Source organism: Orycteropus afer, unplaced genomic scaffold (assembly GCF_000298275.1).
Source record: "Orycteropus afer afer isolate SDZICR_OR568_19922 unplaced genomic scaffold, OryAfe1.0 scaffold00068, whole genome shotgun sequence".
Classification (NCBI taxonomy): Eukaryota; Metazoa; Chordata; class Mammalia; order Tubulidentata; family Orycteropodidae; genus Orycteropus; species Orycteropus afer.
The window spans coordinates 9,200,306-9,219,538 of NW_006921655.1; the positions used below are offsets into that span (position 1 = coordinate 9,200,306).

At 38.1% G+C, this 19,233-nt stretch overlaps 1 protein-coding gene across 1 annotated transcript in view; it reads left to right on the top strand.

Annotated features, from left to right (window-relative positions):
* Positions 1–19,233, top strand: part of ZNF770 (zinc finger protein 770) — a 78,485-nt gene that overhangs the window by 1,962 nt on the left and 57,290 nt on the right. The window contains exon 2 of the mRNA XM_007940475.2: positions 379–452. Within this exon, the coding sequence (XP_007938666.2) occupies positions 379–452 (74 nt within the window). The remainder of the gene's footprint in view (positions 1–378; positions 453–19,233) is intronic.

Here is a 19,233-nt window from a genome sequence, read left to right on the forward strand (position 1 = left end):
TAGTGTCTAAGGCACTTGACTGCTAACCAGAAGGCTGGCAGTTCAAACCCACCAGCCACTCCTTGGAAGGAAGGTTGGGCAATCTACTTCTGTAGTTGTACCGCCTCGGAAACCCAAGGAGGGGTCGCTATGAGTTGGGTCCGACTCGACGGCACATAACAACAACAACATAATGTAATAAGGTGATAAGCTATCCTCAGTAAATTTTCCAGATCATGTATATATAAGTATACATTTAGAAAATTATTTTTATTATGTCTGTGTAATATTTTTGTTGATAATATCTGGAAACTTTTTTGGTTACGAAGGAAAAAACACACGAACTTTCAAATGTATATATTATAATGGAGTTGAGCCCACTCTTCTGCTGTCTTTTAGAATGTTGGGCTGTGCCAGATGGCTCTAAACCAGACCTACAGAACTTGAGCTCTGAGCGGGGCCACCAAGAACAGGTTTGGGCTCTGGTGGAAAAAAAAAATCTAAATCCCTCACTTTATTTCCAAGAATTTACCAGCTAAAACTCTTCATACAGGATTTATGTTGATATGTAAAACAGCAGGCCCATTCTGGACAGCCAGCCTAGATAATTTATACTAGTTCATGTGCCTTCATCAGCCTAGAGTTTACATCAAAAGAGAACAGGACTCCTGAGTTAAGGAAATAAGCTCTAAGGACAATTGGGAATAATAATAACCATTTCACAGGTGTCATGGATTGAATTGTGTCCCAAAAAAATTTGTGTCAGCTTTGCTGGGCCATGATTCTCAGTACTTTGGCAGTCAAGTAAAGATGAAATATGGCAGATATGTAATGATACTCCATGGTGTGATCTAATGTGATAAACCAAGCAGCTATAAGAGGATTAAGGGTGGGATGCAGCACCCTTAGACCCATCACATCCCTGATCCAGTGTAAAGGAAGCTTCCCTGGGGTATGGATTGCAATGCCTTTAATCTTACAACAGATAAAAGGAGAGAGAAGGGAGTAGAGAGAAGCGGTACCTATTATCACCAGGAAAGATCTGGGACCAGAGTGTGTCCTTTGGACCCAGAGTCCCTGCACTGGAATCCTCCCAGGACCTAGAGACACAGAGAAAGAAAGCCTTCCCTAGTGTTGGCACTCTGAATTCAGATTTCTAATATCCTAAACTGTGAGAGAATAAATTTGCTTGTTAAAGCCATCCACTTGTGGTATTTCTTTTATAGCAGCACTAGAGAACTAAGACAATAGGACTGTTAGAGGATTAAAAGCAATAATGTATATAGTGTACTTAGCACAATGTTCACTGGACACATGAGGTACTTATATTATTTTTAATATAGTAAGTAATTATTAGGAGCTCTGGTGGCACAGTGCCTACGGCATTTGAATGCTAACCAGAAGGCTGGCAGTTCAAACCCACCAACCACTCCTCGGAAGAAAGGTTGGGCAATTTACTTCCATAGTGGTACCACCTCAGAAACACAAGGAGGGGTTGCTATGAGTCAGATCTGAGTCAATGGCAGTGAGTTTAAGTAATTATTAAAAAATATTATTTAATATTAAATTTAAAATATTTATTAGTTTCTTCTCTTTCCCAAAGCCAAGAGTTCTACACCTGCTGAGGATTAACAGTTGTCAATGAAGAAAACCTGATATAACCAAAATACTTACTTTTGTGAGTGGGTGCAAATGGTTAACACACTCAGCTGTTAACTAAAAGATTGGTGTTTTGAGTCCTCCCAGAGATTCCTTGGAAGAAAAGCATCATGATCTATGGCCAAAAAATCAGTTATTGAAAATCCTATGGACTACAGTTCTCTCTGACGCACATAGGGTCACTTTGAGTGGGAGTCAACGCAACAGCAACTGGTTAGTGCTTTATAATCTGCAAAAAGCTTTAACATGAACTATTTCACTCAGCTCACTCATCACCACCCAAAGTGTTCTCAGGGACAGGAGTAAGTACTGCCAGTTTACAGATCTCTTGGGACCTGGTGAAGACGGATGTGATATGACATGCACACTCCAAAAGGACTCAATTCCTAGTGGAGATCTGGCCTTTTGGATATTGACTCTCCAATGTGTAACATCTACAATGCAGGCCTCCCCCACATTTCCCAGTGTCAGAAGTTTCCAAGCAGGGTGATTAGTGAAGGATTCCCAGGACTCAGGACACAGTGCTGAAACCAGGAAAGTCCAAGGCAAACCAAACAAGTTGGTCACCCTAATCCAAGAGAGACACAAACACCAAACCCTATCAACTAAGAGTGGGAGAAAAAAAAAAAAAAAAGCCTTCAGAGCCATCTGAAATGTGCTGCTGAACACATGCTGTAGGAGTCAAAGGTTCAATGGTGTTCCTCAAGGAGTGCCATCGGACATTGGAAGTGCCTGTCAAAAGTCTCGGCTCTCCCTCACACAGGGAGTGCCAGAGCAGTTATAAAGCCCTTCTCACCACTGCCCTGCTAAGAGGCCTATGTTGGTGCTAATCTTCCTCCATGATTTAATCATGTTTTGTCTGAGCCTTGGCAGGTGTGTTCCAACATGAACTGGGTGACCACACAGTCCAGGTTTTCACTCTTCATGGAAGCAGTGTCAGCAGAAGACCTCAGCCGCCCTGCTACAGCTCATTTTAAACAGCTGTAGACTGTGTTTGATGTAAACTGTGTTTGATGCTGAGAACACAGAACCCTCACAGTTTAGTGGAAAAAGGTGATTTATTCAGTGTATCAAATCTGTCTTGGAAGAAGCATAGCCAGAACGCACCTTAGAAGCAAGAATGGCCAGATTCCATCTCACGTACTTTGAGCATGTTGTTAGCAGGGACCAGTGTCTGGAGAAGGATATCATGCTTGGTAAAGTAGAGAGTCAGCAAAAAAAGGGGAAGACCATTAACAAGATGGATCGGCACAGTCCTCACGGTGCTTAAGCAAAGCAAAGATTATGAGGATGGAACAGGACCAGGCATCATTTCGTTCTGTTGTACATCAGGTTGCTATGAGTTGGAGCTGACTCAATGGCACCTAACAACAACATAACAAATGCTATCAGAGATTTATAACAAATAACAATCAGAGAATTATATATATACACTTAAGAATCAGGTGCCCAGTGTCATGTAGTACTTTATATATATCATTAGTGAAGCTCACATACATGTGCCTCCACAGCCTCTCTCCTCCAGCCTCCCAAGGAATAGATTGCAACTTTTTAATCTGAATCACAGTGCCTGTCACAGTGCCTAGTAAGTGTCTGGGTTTTAATGACAATTAAACTGATAATGTTAGAAGTGTTCTAAAATATATAAAATGCAACATAAATATAGGCAGGTATTGTTGTTTCCTGGGTGGAGTTAGTCATACAAAGAAATCATTTAAAAATAACCCCATTAAAAGATGTTTAAAATGGTCAACTCTTATTTTAAGAATAATACCACTGAGGACAAAAAAAAAAAATGTTCAAGTAAAAAGAATCACAACCTAATGGTCAGATTTTAAATGATCATTCCCTTTAGAACCTGATTTCATTCTCAGGAATAGTGTGACATTTTTATTATTCTAATCACTGTGTTATGATAAAAAAAAAATTTAAAGAAATCACCACACTCCAGCCTGCTTAAATATTTCCACAGTGGAAATAAATGATAATAGAGGTTTTACTGAGACTTTCATTTGGCAGACACAGCAGGCAAGGAAGTGGCAGCTGAGCTCTGTCAATGAGAAACCAATTTGGGTTAGACTGATATGAAAATTAAACTGCTGTAGTGTATCAGAATATAGTAAAGTGCTTTTCAATCTTAGCATGGGTGATTTATTGAAAAAAAGGAAGTGACTGATTGAAAAGGAGGAAGTAAAGGAGAGAGTAGCGAGAGGAGTTAATGATGATGATTGAAGAAGCGAACATGAAACCAGCCAATTCCCTCCTTCAGTTTTTGCACATGTGCTTTATTACATTTAAAGGGAGTGCAAGCTGGATTTATATATTTTCTTTTTTTGGCATAGAAAGGGGATAAAAGGGAAGGGCAGAAAGAATGATGGTAAGAACGAAATAGGAAAAGAGAGATGTGAACGAAAACAAAATAATTGGTAAAGAAGAGCAAGGAAAAGAGAATTGGGTAGTAGGTAAAAATGAGGGGAGAGAAGGAAGAAAATTTACCAGAAATAGTGAAGACCAGAAAGTAGACATGACGTGTGTGTGTGTGCACGTGTGCGTATAAGGTATGTTTGTCCTTCAAAATCATAAAACAAATACCTTGGTTAAAAAATCAAAAATATTGTCCAGTCAATTCCTGGCAACCCCACATGTAGAGTAGAACTGAGCTCCACTGAGTGTTTAGTAGTGGGTTTTTTGGAAGTAAGTCTCCAAGCCTTTCTTCTGACATGCCTCTGGGTAGACTTGAACTTCCAACCTTTTGGTTAGCAGCTAGTGTTAATTATTTGCAACACCACAGACTCCATCTGGATAATGGTTTGATATTCTCTCTTTGTTCTTCCATAAGCTTATGCTCATCATCCAACATCTTATTCCTAAATGTTAAATATTGACTTCCATTATTCGTTCTCCACCCTTCACTATTTTCACAGCTTTCTTTAGGTAAGAAATTCAAGATCCAAATACATTGAAATTTGGAGCAATTGGTTTGAGATTATTTTTTCAGAACAAGAACAACTAATTCAATGTGGTGAAACCATCGTCAGAATTTGAGAGTGGCTCACACTATTGTAGTTCAAGCCATCCTAGGATTTTGGAAATGAGAAGGAAATGTCTGGGTTGTAGGCATCATCTCTAAAATTGGGGTAAAACTTATCTCTGGAGTATAGAGTCTTTGTAAGAATGAGACAAGTTCTTGTATATAAAGCACAGCAGGGGCTGGCACACAGCAAAACTCGACTGGATTTGGAATGAAGATTCCATTTAAAATAAGGATTTGTACTTGAATTATTTTAATAACCAGCACTTCAGCTTTGTTTAATTTGGAGAAAATGTTAATGTTTTAATACCTTAATCTTTGAGGTGTGGAAATCCACAAAATAAAATCCATGCCAATAAAGATGCTCAAAGGAGAGAGGGGGAACATTTCCTCCTAGTGAAAACCTGGTCCAAGATTTCCTCCTCTTTCAAAGGAAAATCTGTCCTTGCACTCACTTTCTGGCATCACGCCCTTATAGTCTTTCCAGTCAAGAAAAGATCTCAGACCTTATAAGCATTGTGATATTCGTGTAAACTGCACAAACAATGGGAGGGGTCACTATGAGTCGGATCTGACTCGAGGGCAGTGCATGTTAACCAAAGGTCAGCAGTTTGAATCCACTGGTAGTTCAAACCCACTGGCAGTGCAAATTCACTAGTGGTTCAAACCCACCAGCCGCTGGTGGATAGATGCTTATATGTCTAGCTGTCTTGCTAGGCTAATACCAGAAGTCCTTTGGTAACGAACAACCAACTTATAGACAGTTCCTCCAAAAACCAAACCAAACTCACTGCCATCAAGTCGATTTCGACTCATAATGACCTACTTTGGGTTTCTGAGGTGGTAAATCTTTACGGGAGTAGATTGCCCAGTCTTCCTTCTGCGGAGTGGCTGGTGGGATTGAATTGCCAACCTTCTGGTCAGCAGTCAAATGCCTTAGACACTATGCCACCAGATCTCCTTAGACATTGCTACTTGCCCATTAATGTTATGTAAATTTGCTCTCATTTTGAAAGGATTGAACCAACTCCTACTCACAACATATTCTTCATCACAATCACCTTCACTTGCTTTACACACAGCTTTCAAACCACTGAAAAATCTTCAAGAAAAGTCTTTCTTGCACTAAAGTAAGGCAAAGTAAGAACCATACACACCTGTTCTGACTCACCTACAAATTCTACCTGAAGACTTGAAGACACAAGGAAGAAAGCATCTCATTCGTAACCTGGGGACTGCCTGTATTGTAACAATAAATTCATGATGGCAATTTCCTCAAAGGAAAGAGTTAAAAATGTGCCAAGTAATTTAATTTAAAAAGTGACTTTAGACAGGAAATCAGAGGTTGGTTTTTGGGCAACTCACGGAAAGCTGAGGAGTGTGATGAACATATGGATCCTACAGCACTGCAGACTTGGGGTCGACCCCTGAAAGGCAAAGCTTGTAAGCCCTTTGTAGAACAATGTCTTACTTTCAGGCCTCTCACTGTCAGTCCTCTGCTCTGGTTAATATCATCAAGGGAATCCTTGCCTGACAGAATGTAATTTAGGATCTATTAAATATGATTACTTGGCCTTGAAAATGATGGATATTGGACAGAATTATAGAATTGCTTTACAAAAGAAAGGTCTCTTTTACATCCTTTCTTGTGGAGCCTAAAATGAAGCCTGGGAAAATCCCTCAGAGGGGTTGTGGCATTTATAGGTTAGGCTTATGAAAAGGGAATTGATATTCATATTAAAAACTGTAAAAATTGAGCAAGGTGAAGATAGCGAGCATGCAGACAACTGTGACGTGTGTCTGAAGGGTGAGTGGCGTGTTACCCCACTGATTTACTTGCTTTAATTATATTAGTAATGTGAAAGTCGACATGATTCGAACTAGCTCTTTGGGTTTTTCATTCAAATACTAGCCCCCAGTGACCATTTTTTATGGTTCTCCCAATTTCCAATTACATAAGTGTTCATAGCTGAAATGCTTCAGAGTTCCTTGCTGGGCTTGCTTTGCAGGTGGCCTGTGCTTGAGATTTTATTTAATTATATTTTGTTGCTGATTATAAAAGTAATATATCGCTATAGAAAACATTGCAAAATACAAAATATTGCAAAGGATAAATTAAAATCATTAATAATTCTGCCACCCAGAGATTGCCATTAATATTTTGCTTATAAGTTCTAGGCTTTTCTTTTACACATACACCTACCTGTATTATTTATTATTTTTATTACTTAAGTGATATAATATATATATATTCTTTTGTAACTTTTTATTTTTTTTAACTTAAGATTATAGTATAGGACCATCTCCTCCTATTATAAAGTATTATTCTACACTGAGATTTTACTTGGTACCTAATATTTAATGTACATATGAATCATTAATTTTTAAACTGATCTTCAATTGATGGACATTAAGGGTGCCTACCTACAATTCTGTGAACATTGTCAGATACTTCTTTGTATACAACCCTAGTTTTTTCATTAAGACACATTTCCAGAAGAATTGCTGTGTTCAGTGATTTGTGAAATAGTAAACTATTTTCCAGATTAAGACAGACTAAGAAGAATGGTCTGGTGATCCACTTCCAAAAATCACCTAAGGAAAACCATATGGATCACATTGGTCTGATCTGCAACTAATCATAGAATGGTGCTGGACCAGGCAGTGTTTCACTCCATTGTGCATAATGTTGCCAAGAACCGGGGGCCAACAGAGGACAGCTAACAACAACAACACATTACCAAACTGCAAGTTCATCTTATCATGTAAATTCTGCCTCACAGTATTTCCCTACCATATCTTCTGACGTTTTACCTTGCCAGGACCAAAAACAATGGAGGTAACAGGTAGGATTGAGATTACCACCATTATATTTCTGGTTGACAGTGAATTTTGTGTTAAGGATAAATTAGGGGCAGCATTAGAATTCTAAATTGCCTCAAAAAAATGAGGTAGCAAAATCTCTACTCTTGAATTAAAAAAGAGCATATTTGGAAAAAAATGATAATAGATTCCCTATATTCTATATTAGGAACTCTGGTAGCATAGTGCCTAAGGCACTTGACTGCTAACCAAAAGGCTGGAGGTTCAAACCCACCAGCCACTCCTCGGAAGAAAGGTTGGGCAATCCTACTTCTGTAGTGATACTGCCTTGGAAACCCAAGGAGGGGTCACTATGAGTCGGGGCCAACTCGATGGCACATAACAACAACAACAACAACATGTTCTATATTAACATGTTTTCAGGATATTATGGTAGATCAAGTCGTAATCATTAACATTTATGTGTTATTTTAAGCTAATATGTGCTTTTGTATACATGCTGTCATTAACACAACAACCATATGAAGTAGTTGATTATCCTCATTTTATTTATGAGAACTATGTGGGTCAAATCATTGTCCAAAGTAATATAGCCGACAAGGATGGGAAACAAGGCATCATCCCAGGTTCCCAACTCCTTGCCCAAACTGTCCCCATATGAAATATATAAGACGATATGCATGGAGGTCCTTGTGTGGACAAAACAGGGAAGAGTGAGGCTAGAGGCTATAAATGGAAATTATGAAGAAAGATTTCACAATTTCAGTTCTAAGCTGACCCTCTTGTGGCCTGTTATACTTCTTTGCTAAAAGGCATTTCAAACAAGTGTAATCTACTAAATAACTGGAACATAGCACCCATGGGGATAGGCTAAAAAGCTAGAGAGGCTGAAGCTAAAGAGAGTAAGGCTGAAAAAAGATTTGAGAACTGTCAACTTTGTCAGGTACAAGTCTGGAATGGTGAGCAATTGGTCTCGTTTTAGATCTAAACAGACAAAGGCAAATATATGATATTGCATGAAAGAAGATTTAGCTTAGCAACGTAACTTTTTTCCTAACAGTTTTAGGTAAGTTAATAAAATGTTATCATCTTAAAGACAGAGATAAATATATGACCAGTTATCAGTGTGGTCAGGCAAACTGATGAGACAGGGAACTGAGTAAACTTTTAATAGTTTAGAGTCACCATGCATCCCTGTTCACTATCCCAAAACAAACAAAAAACCTCACTGCTGTTGAGTCGATTCGACTCATAGTCTTGGGTTTCTGAGGCGGTATCTCAATCTTCCTTCAGAGGAGTGGCTCGAGGGTTTGAACCACCAGGCTTCTGGTTGGCAGTCAGATGCCTTAGGCACTGTGCCACCAGAACTCCTCTTCACTATCCCTTATCCTGTTAATAAATAAGGAGAAAAGTTACATATTCCCAAATTAAATATTGGAATAAAAATGTGGTTTTTTTTATGTGTAGATTTTCCCCTTGTTCCCCAAGTTTTTAACTAATTGCTTTTGAACACAGGAGCTGGTAAAAGATAATTGTTATTTTCTCTTCTTTCTATCATTACCTTGAGTTATAATAGATGATTTCCCAGCTTTTCAAGAGATCTTAGAATTTTATCTTTGGATGATCTCCAAATAATTTGGACCGATAAATAGGTGTGGTTGGTAAACAGAAATCTGATCTGGGAAATTCATTTTGTCTGTTAGCTTTTCTCTCTTTGGAATTACAAACATCACAAATATCATGAACATTCCTGGCTCACATATATTGACCAAGGATATGCATTCAATACACATTAACATGGATCTGCATTGCATCTAATATTGCAAAAATAAGACATTGTCCCAACACTCAAGGAACTACCATTATATAACCAATAGAGAAACTAATATAAATTATTACAATGTGATGGGATGCATGCAATACTAGAAGGATATGCACATACTCTGTAGTCAAAGAGTGATTAATTTTGCCTCCATGAGTAAGAGAAAACTTTGTTGTCATGTGAGGTGGGACTAAAAGGATGAAAAGGTGAAAGAGGGAAAGAAAGAGATGGGAAGTTTTATGCACATATATTACTTTATCCCTTGCTTTATGACTAAGTATTTTTCTTCAGTTATGATATGGAAGCATATAATATTACAAAGTCTCTTGATGTAACACTGAAAACATATTTTAGATTACTGTGGTCATTAAGTTTGTGCGTCAACTTGTCTGGGCCTCGTTGAGTGGCTGGGCAGCTGAATGTAGTTATTCCCCATGGTGAGATTAGCAATTAACTCCATGGTGGAATCTACTGGAGCAGCTGAGTAGCTGCTTTGGGTATGTGGTCTGCTTCCAGGATATAAGCAGCAGCTTTGAGAATGGTCTCTAGCTTATGGCACGCTTGAACCCTGCATGTAGCTGAGTCATTGTTCAGCAGCCTGAACAATGTTCAGGAACCTGAACAATGTTCAGCAGCCTGCCATGGTCTGCCGATCTTGGGACTTTCAATGGACTTGAATCAATGGCCATGCCACGTGGCTTGGTAATATTGGGACTGTGCCTTTTCACTTGTCAACCTTGAGTTTGTCAGCCTCAGCAGCCAGCAGCTGCTTGAGTGAAAAGATGCTTCTAGCTTCAGCAAGAGGCAGAGCTGAAGCCCAGAGTCAAGGGTCTTTCACCCAGCCCCTAGAGCCTGGCCCTTTGAACTTGGACTTTCAGCCTCCAAAACTGTAAGAGAATAAACTTCTGTTTGTTAAGCCATCTAATTTGTGGTATTTCCTGTTAGAACAGCACAGAGGTAACCAAAACAATTCCTTAGCCAGTTCATCATCCTTCTGTAAAGTCTGCATTCTTGACCAAAGTGTGTATCATCTTTCATTGTACCCGTTATTGAATGGATTGGTAACAATTCATTGCTGGTCAATAAACATTAGCTCCTTGATTAATTTACCACTGCATGGCAGTGTCAGGATGCCTAGTTGTAACAGATGCCATTCACATAGACGCTATCCATCAGGGGTCTGGGCAAGGTTCTGCACATCTATTTGACTTTGAGGCATTCATCTCCAACTCCATTGTACATGATCATGTTTTAAAAAGTGCATTTTACTTTCCATTTGAACTACATCTAGAGTAGATATGTTAAGGGGGAAAAAAAGCTCTTATTATTTATGTTGGTTGTTTCCCCAGTTAATTTGGTTAAATAAAATTTTTGGAAGTAGTAATAACTTTCTAAGATATAGTATCATCACCCTGCCTTAATTTCATCCTGGTATTGATAATATGGATCACTGAACAATATAATATCTCCATTGTATAGTTGGCATTGATGGCTTGTGGTCATTTGATGCCAAATTTATTCAGAAATCATAGCAGCTTTGAGGTTCCCAATCAACTACTTTGTGAATTCTCTTTTAACCATTAATTTGGTTTTGAAAAAGAATGTGTTATTTCTCTAACTTCTTTTTTGACAATCAGATAAAAAATGGACTGTTGTCTAGAAGCCTGAAAGGCAACTTCCTTACTTATTCTTTACTGGTAACTATTTCAGGTTTAACTATTTCCTTTAACATTGATATTTCTGCCTGGTGAGAGCTTTTAGCAATGGCATTTTCCCTTCTTTTATATTTAAAGCCATCCAAGACTGTGGAATTTTTCCTCTCTAAGAAAAGAAAAGGAAATCGCATGAGCAGAGTAGTACAGATATTCAGTTGTAAGTGTTCAGGGGTAGATGGGTTCTGCAGGACTTTTCAGCTCTGGGATTCTATTTGTATGATGGCAGAATGAAAACAACAGATTGTAATTGTATGAATGTCATCCATGTCATCCGTTTGTTGAAACATCTCAATAGCTATTTCAGCAGTTCCTGGGGCCTTGTTTTTCACCAGTTTCTTCAATGAAGCTTTGATTTCTTCCTTCAGTACCATTGGTTCTTGATTGTGTGCCACTTTCTGAAATGGATGAACATCGACTAGTTATTTTGGGTATAGTGACTCTGTGTATTCCTTCCATCTTCATTTGATGTTTCCTGCAACCTTCAATATTTTGACCACAGAATCTTTCAATATTGTATGTAACTCAAGGCTTGAATTTTTTCTTTAGTTCTTTCAGCTTGAGAAATGCTGAGCATGTTCTTCCCTTTTGGTTTTCTAACTCCAGGTCTTTGCATGTTTCATTATAATAATTGACTTTGTCTTCTCGAGCTGCTCTTTGAAATCTTCTGTTCAGCTCTTTTATCTTGTCATTTCTTACATTTGCTTTAGCTACTCTCCATTCGAGAACAAGTTTCAGAGTCTCTTAGATTCATTTTGGTCTTTTTTCTTTTTCTGTCTTTTTAATGACCTTTTGCTTTCTTCATGGATGATGTTCTTGATGTCATTCCACAATTCCTCTAATTTTTGGTCACTGGTGTTCAATGCATCCAATCTATTCTTTAGAAGGTCTCTAAATTCAAGAGGGATATCATTGAGGTCATATTTTTGTTCTCGTGGACTTGTTTTTATTGTTTTTAGTTCCATCTTGAGCTTGCATATGAGCAGTTGATGATCTGTCTCACAGTCATCTCCTGGACCGTTTTAGCTGTTGTGGCAGTAAAGGTTGTGTGTCAACTTGGTTGGGTCTGGTTGAGTGTCTGGGAAGCTGTATGAAGTTATTCCCCACAGTGAGGTTGGTAATTAACTCCATGGTGGAATCTACTAGAGCAGCTGAGTAGCTGCTTTAGGGATATGGGCTGGTTCCAATATATAAGAAACAACTTTGAGGAAGGTCTCCAGGTAGTTTGGTTTGTGTGTCAACTTGGCTGGGCCTGGTTGAGTGGCTGGGCAGCTGGTGGTAGTTAATCCCCATGAGGAAACTGAAAATCAGCTCCATGGTGGGATCTACCACAAGCAGCTGGGTAGCTGCCTTTGGGTATGTGGTCTGCTTCCTTTATATAAGGAGAAGCTTTGAGAATGGTCTCTAGCCTTTGGCACGCTTGGACCCTGCATGTAGCTGTGTCATTGCTCAGCAGCCTGCTATTCTCTGCCGACCTTGGGACTTACAGTGGACTTAAGTTAATGGCCTGCCATGTGGATTGGTAATATCGGGACTGTACCTTTTACTTGTCAACCTTGGGGCTTCTCAGCCTCAGCAGCCAGCAGCTGTCTGAGTGAAGAAATGCCTCTAGCTCCAGTGGGCTGGGAGCAGGAGGCAGAGCTGAACCCCAAGATTGAGGGGCTTTCACCCAGCCCCTAGAGCCTGGCACTTTGAACTTGGTTGTAAAGTCTCCAAATTGTAAGAATAAACTCCTGCTTGTTAAGGCTATCCCATTTGTGGTATATTTCTGTCAGAGTGGCACTTGATAACCAGAACACCAGCTTTTTGACTTGCTTGAACCCTGCATGTAGCCACGTCATTGTTCAGCAGCCTGCCATGCCCTGCTGATCTTAGGACTTTCTCTGGACTTGAATTAGTGGCCTGCTGTGTTGTTTGGTAATATCAGGACTGTGCCTTTTTACTTGTCAACCTTGGATTTGTCAGCCTCAGCAGCTAGCAGTTGCCTGAGTGAAGAAAAGCCTCCAGCTTCAGCGGGCCGGGAACAGGAGGCAGAGCTGAAGTCTAAGGTGGAGGGGCTTTCACCTAGCCTCTAGAGCCTGGCACTTTGAACTCAGACTTCTAGCCTCCAAAGAGAAGCTAGAAGTAAGAGAATAAAGAGAATAAACTCCTGTTTGTTGAAGCCCTCCCATTTGTGGTATTTCTATTGGAGCAGCATTAGGTAACCAAAACAGCTGTAGATATTGAGCTTCTCCATTGCCTCTTTTCACAGATGTAGTTGATCTGATTCCTGTGTATTCCATCTGGTGAAGTCCACGTGTATAGCTGCCCTTTATGTTGTGGGGAAAAAAGGTAATTGCAATGAATAAATCATTGGTCTTGCAAAATTCTATCATGCGATATCCAGTGTCATTTCTATCATCAAGACTATATTTTCCAACTATGGTGATTTTTCTTTGTTTCGAATGTTTGCATTCCCATTCCAATCACCAATAATAATCAACACATCTTCATTGCATATTTGGTCAATTTCAGACTGCAGAAGTTGCTAAAAATCTTTAATTTCCTCACCTTTGGCTTTGGCGGTTGGTGGATAAATTTGAATAATAGTAGTATTAACTGGTCTTCCTTGGTATATGGATATTATCCTACCACTTATAGCATTGTACTTCAGAATAGACCTTGAAACATTCTTTGTGATGATGAATGCCACACAATTCCTCTTCAATTTGTCATACCAGCATTGTAGATCATATGGTTGTCTGATTCAAAATGGCCAAAACCAGTCCATTTTAGCTCATTAATGCCTTTTCCACACCTCTCTGTAAATACCTAATCTCATCTCAGTAGCCTGTCCTATTCAGATGCTTCTCTAATGTTGAATGAATCTCTACTAAATCTCATATCTAATAATAATAAAAGCTAATTGTTAGTGAGAAATGGCACAGTACCTAAGGCATTTGACTGCTTCTTTCTTGGAAAGAAGGTTGGGTAATCTACCACCTCAGAAACCCAAGGAGGAGTCATTATGAGCCAGATCTGACTCGATGATAGTGAATTTGGTTTTTTTTGGTTCCAAACTTGCAGTGTATATTATCTCATTAAATCCTCATCACAATTCTATGAGGTCTGCCCTGTTAATAGTTCATTTGACAGATGAGTAAAGTGAGACACAAAATGGTTAAGTTAGAGCTCAAAGTTACAGAACCAGTTAGTAGTGGAGCATGTATTAAAAACCAGATTATATGAAAGAAGGGAACCCTGGTGGCACAGTGGTTAAAGCACTCAGCTGCTAATCGAATGGTTGGTGTACAAACTCACCAGTTGCTTATTGGGGGAAAGATGAGGTAGTTTGCTTCTGTAAAGATTTAAAGCTTTGAAAACCATATGAAACAATTCTACTCTGTCCTAGAGGTAACTGAGTCAGAATGGACTCAAGGGCAGTGGTTTCGGTTTAGAGTCTGGAGAGATGACTGTTACTCAGCAAGGAAGAAAAGCCTAGTCTTAACCACAAAACCACATCAGGGAAAGAAAAAATTTTCCTTCTGCCATATGAGAACTTTAGTGGAATTTTTCCTTTAAAAAAAAATTAAGAAAGCTGGAGATGCACAAAAAAGTCATATATGCTAAATTTATCCACTGCCATCCAGTCAGTCCAACTCATCAAGGGCCTATAGAATAGAGTAGGGTTTCCAAGGCTGTAAATCTTTACAGCAGTAGTGGACTGCCTCATCTTTCTCCTGCAGAGTGGCTGGTGGGTTCGAACATCCAACATTTTGGTTAGCAGATGAGTGCCTCTAACCACTGTTGGAGGGTGGAATTTCCCCCAGGCAGTGACCTTTATTACTAAGATTTGAGTTGGAAGCCAATTTTTATAGCTCAGTTATAAATTGCTAAATCCAGGCACTTACATAATAGAAATGCTGACATGACCTTAATTCCAGAGGTGCAAAGGGTATAATTGAATTTAAGAACAATGTATCTCATCCATTAAGTCATTAAATAGATTTTAATAATCTGACACATTTGGTAAGTACTACATGAAAATGGTTAACAATGATATGCAAATAAAATGAGCTTTTACTATTAGCTACTGTATTTAAGGTTGTGTTTGCCAAATATAACATTAAATTACAATACAGTCATTTAGAAAATGTTATGGCAATATGTTTTAAAAGTTTCTGAACATGATGCCAACATAGAGAGATGTTAGCATCTACAGGAGATTGCCAAGTATATATTGTGTAATTTAGATAGTTCATATTTATAGTTTTTAAAATTAAATCTAATCAGAAATAAGTCTTTTGGTTCCAATCTTCTGGAGTTACCCTCATAGTGCAACATCTCTCATTGAAGAGTATATATAAGGATGCCAAGTAAATGCAGAAGTTGGAATATTCCTCCACACATAGATGTATATTTGGCACTGTTGAGGAAAAATATCCAGATGTTTGGCATTATGTAGACACAACCTCAACCCAGTGCCTAAATCCAACTGAAATTGAGAGCTAAATATACACTCAGGGAATTTAATCAATGCAGACATCACTTAGGCTCAGTGTAGCTCAAACAGAATAAAACAAAACCACAAGCCCTTTCTTCTTTCTCAGTGGCAGGATTAGAGATCCGGATTTTCTATGAATATTGTCTCAATTCTCCGTTTAATCTGATTGCTCATCAGATTAGTATTGAAGTGCAATGTTCCAGTGCAACAAAGAATCCAGTAGTACAAACCACATCATGGGCATGGCCCTCAGAGTTCCAACAATTATTTTAATCAGATCCGCTAGTTGTTTAGGAACTATGGTGGTGTGGTGGTTAAAGCATTTAGCTACTAACAAAAAGGTTGATATTTGAACCTACCACCCACAAGAGAAAATTGAGGCAGTCTGCTTCTATAAAAATTTATAGCCTTAGAAGCCCTACGGGGCAGTTCTGCTCTATTCTGTAGAGTCACTACAAGTCAGAATTGACTTGATAGCAGTGGGTTGAGTTTGGGCTGGTTGTTTTATTTCTATGTGTGTGTGTGTGTATATATATATATATAATATATATATACATATACATATATATGTATATGTATATATATATTATATATATATGCTGTTATAACACATGGTTAATAATTAAGTGAAACTGTATCTAATAGATTGTCCAGGTATTGTGAGTTGGTCACAAAATTTGCAAATATATTCAAATGTCTTATTTTAAGTGTCCATATGGGCAATAAGGTATGGATATAAGTATATAAGTATATGCATACTTATAAATATATATATAACCCAGAGACCTAAAAAACTGAAAATGTCAAAAATTACTGCTATAGTAAAATAAATTTTAAAAAGGGATGGTGAGGTTTAAATTGGAATTAAATGACTTAAATAGTGTAGTAGATTGATTATAAAATGGCTCCAATTCTCCTCATCCCCCTTACAATATGTCTTTCCAGCTCCCTCCATCAAACCATGGACTTTATCTAACCCTCCATTTTCATCCCTTGAATCAGGCTGACTTGTAACTTGCCTTGGCTAGTAGAATATGGTAGGGAAATGGGGTGCCTGTTCAAAGCCAAAGCCTCAAGAGGTTTATGAACTCATCCTCTCTTGCTTCTCTTTCTTTACCATAAGAACAGATCTGTGGTAGGTTGCTGAAGGATGAGAGAACATGTAAAGACAGCCAAATCATCCCAGCCGACCTCCCATTTAATCACAAACTCATAAGTAAGGCCAACTAAAGACAACTGAGCTTGGCACAGATGAGCAGAACCCACCCAGCTGATTTGTAGGTTTATGAAAAATAATAATCCTTGCTATGAATAAATTGATAACCAATACAATTAGTACAAGACAATATTTTTATAGGAAAATGTAATGCAAGTATTGTGGTTGTGTCTAAATACTACTGACCCTTGAATTTACATTTAATATTTTTTCAACACTGTCACAAACTTGTAAATTACCCTTATTTTAAAGATGAGAAAATGACACAGAAAAACTAAATGACACAGCCGATATTGTTGAGGCAAGGAATAAGGTTAAGGGTAGATCAAAGAGTAAAGTCCAGTCTCCTCTCTCTAAATCCATGTGAATTTCCAATAATCCTTATGATCTTAACTATCCCCATTGTGAATTATAACATTTGAATTAAAGGATTAAACTATCAGCAACTTGGTACCCAGTGAGACAGCTAAAATGAGAAAATCACCCAAAAACCTACACATGATTTAATATTACTTTTTGTTGTTGATATTGTTGTTAAATGTCATAGGCTTCCATGGTGTTTACCCTTTGTTGAGAAGAAAAGGGAGAAGGGGAAAAATTCACTGCTCTTACTTTGTTTCCAACCTTTGGACTACTTAATAAACCAATTAAATTAAAGATTCAGAATGTACCAATCTTTACACGAGATAACCACTAAGCAATCAATGATAATTAAAAAAATCAATTGCTCTTCTGTAGTAATTAAATTTGTCCACTTAGATATAATTGATATTGTTCTCAACTAATTATCCAACTAAAGGCTCGAAGGGACTTTCAGAGACTAAAGAAATTGAGCCAAAGATTCTTCCTAATTTGAAACTGGACTGAATGCCATGCTTTTTTCAAAAGAAAACCTGATCAAGTCTTCCTTGGAAACACAGTATTGAGCACACTAAAATACAGTCAGGAAATCAGTAATTCATTAGGTGCAGTTTAGCATAGTACCTATTACTCTCTCTGTGTGTTACCGTAGGCAAATCACTTAACCTCTATGTTTCCATTCCCTCATACACAGAATGGAGATAATAACAGTAGCTACTTCTTGAAGGTGTTGCAAGTGTTAATTCAGTGTTAATAAAGTGTTTATATCAGTGACCATAAGTCCTATCTTATTATTATTACTTGTCTTGCTATGATTTTTAGAAAGAATAAGATAGTTACCAATCCCTAGTTTATTCCATTGTTTTATTCTCACTCATACCTAATTCCTTTATGCATTTTACATTCAGAGATTCCTACTGCTCTTTTTCATATTATGAAATCCTATTGATCTTCTTGGGGGAAAAAAAGAATGGCTAAAATAGGGAAATGGGAAGTTCACATTTGCTATGTGGCATATCTGATTACAAGTTATTAAGCCTATACCCCCTTTCCCTCATGAACAATTTGTTTCTCAGCACCAGAGGGGAGGAGTAATAATAAAATAAAACAAGATGATCTTATCGTTGATGCTTAGCATTTGTATATTCACTTAAAAAGGTGGCAGAGCAATTTACTGCAAGCCTCAGGCGGCCTAAATGACATACTAGCAAGTTATATGGATATACTAGTACCTATTTATTCTGGTATTCAATGCAAAAATGTCAGGGAAAACCCTACTTAAGTACACTAAATGACTGACTCCTAGCCCTGGAAAGTACTGCTGAGAAGCTATTAGCTATTAAACCCATCCCCCAGGTAAGGATCCATGGCCCCTACAGATGTGAACCTTTCCAAATTCTAGAGAAAGTTATTAAACTATCTTCTACATTAAGATACTCATTCTTCCAGAGAATTCTTTGTAGGCATCTTGGCTTCAGCTTAAGTGCATGTACATTTGTTCTATCATTTGGTAAGATGAAAACAGTTCATGAGCGTCCATACCAAAAACCAAACTCACTGCCATCGAGTCAGATCCAACTCATAGCCAGTATTGTTGACCCATGCAGCATTTAGTTGAGTTCTCTCTTTGGTCCCAGACTTGCATTTCCCAGTACCAACAGAACAGTTTTATCTGAGTGGCTTCTATTTATTCCATGACCTGATTTCTCACAAAATGTTAAACTAAGAATATCCTATGCACCATGATCCTGAAAGTTCAGGAAACATGACTTGAACTTTGCAGTCCAGATAGTCTTCCACAGTCTTCTGAAATATCAAATAAGGGTTCAGAAAAAAATAATAGGTCAGAGGTCAGATACTTTTTTATTGCTACTGTCAATGGTAGGTTAAGCTCTATAACCAAGGATCAGAATTTTAACCAGAAGGCCAGCAACAGATCCTAGTAACATTGTAGCTCTTAAGTAAATATAGCATTAAAATATATACGGATAAAATAGATCAAAAGCAAGCTCTTAAGTTTCTAAATATATTTCTTAATTAAGAAGTTCTGGCATAAAACAAGGGAGCTCTGGTAGCATAGTGCCTAAGGCATTTGACTGCTAGCCAGAAGGCTGGAGGTTCAAACTCACCAGCCACTCCTCAGAAGGA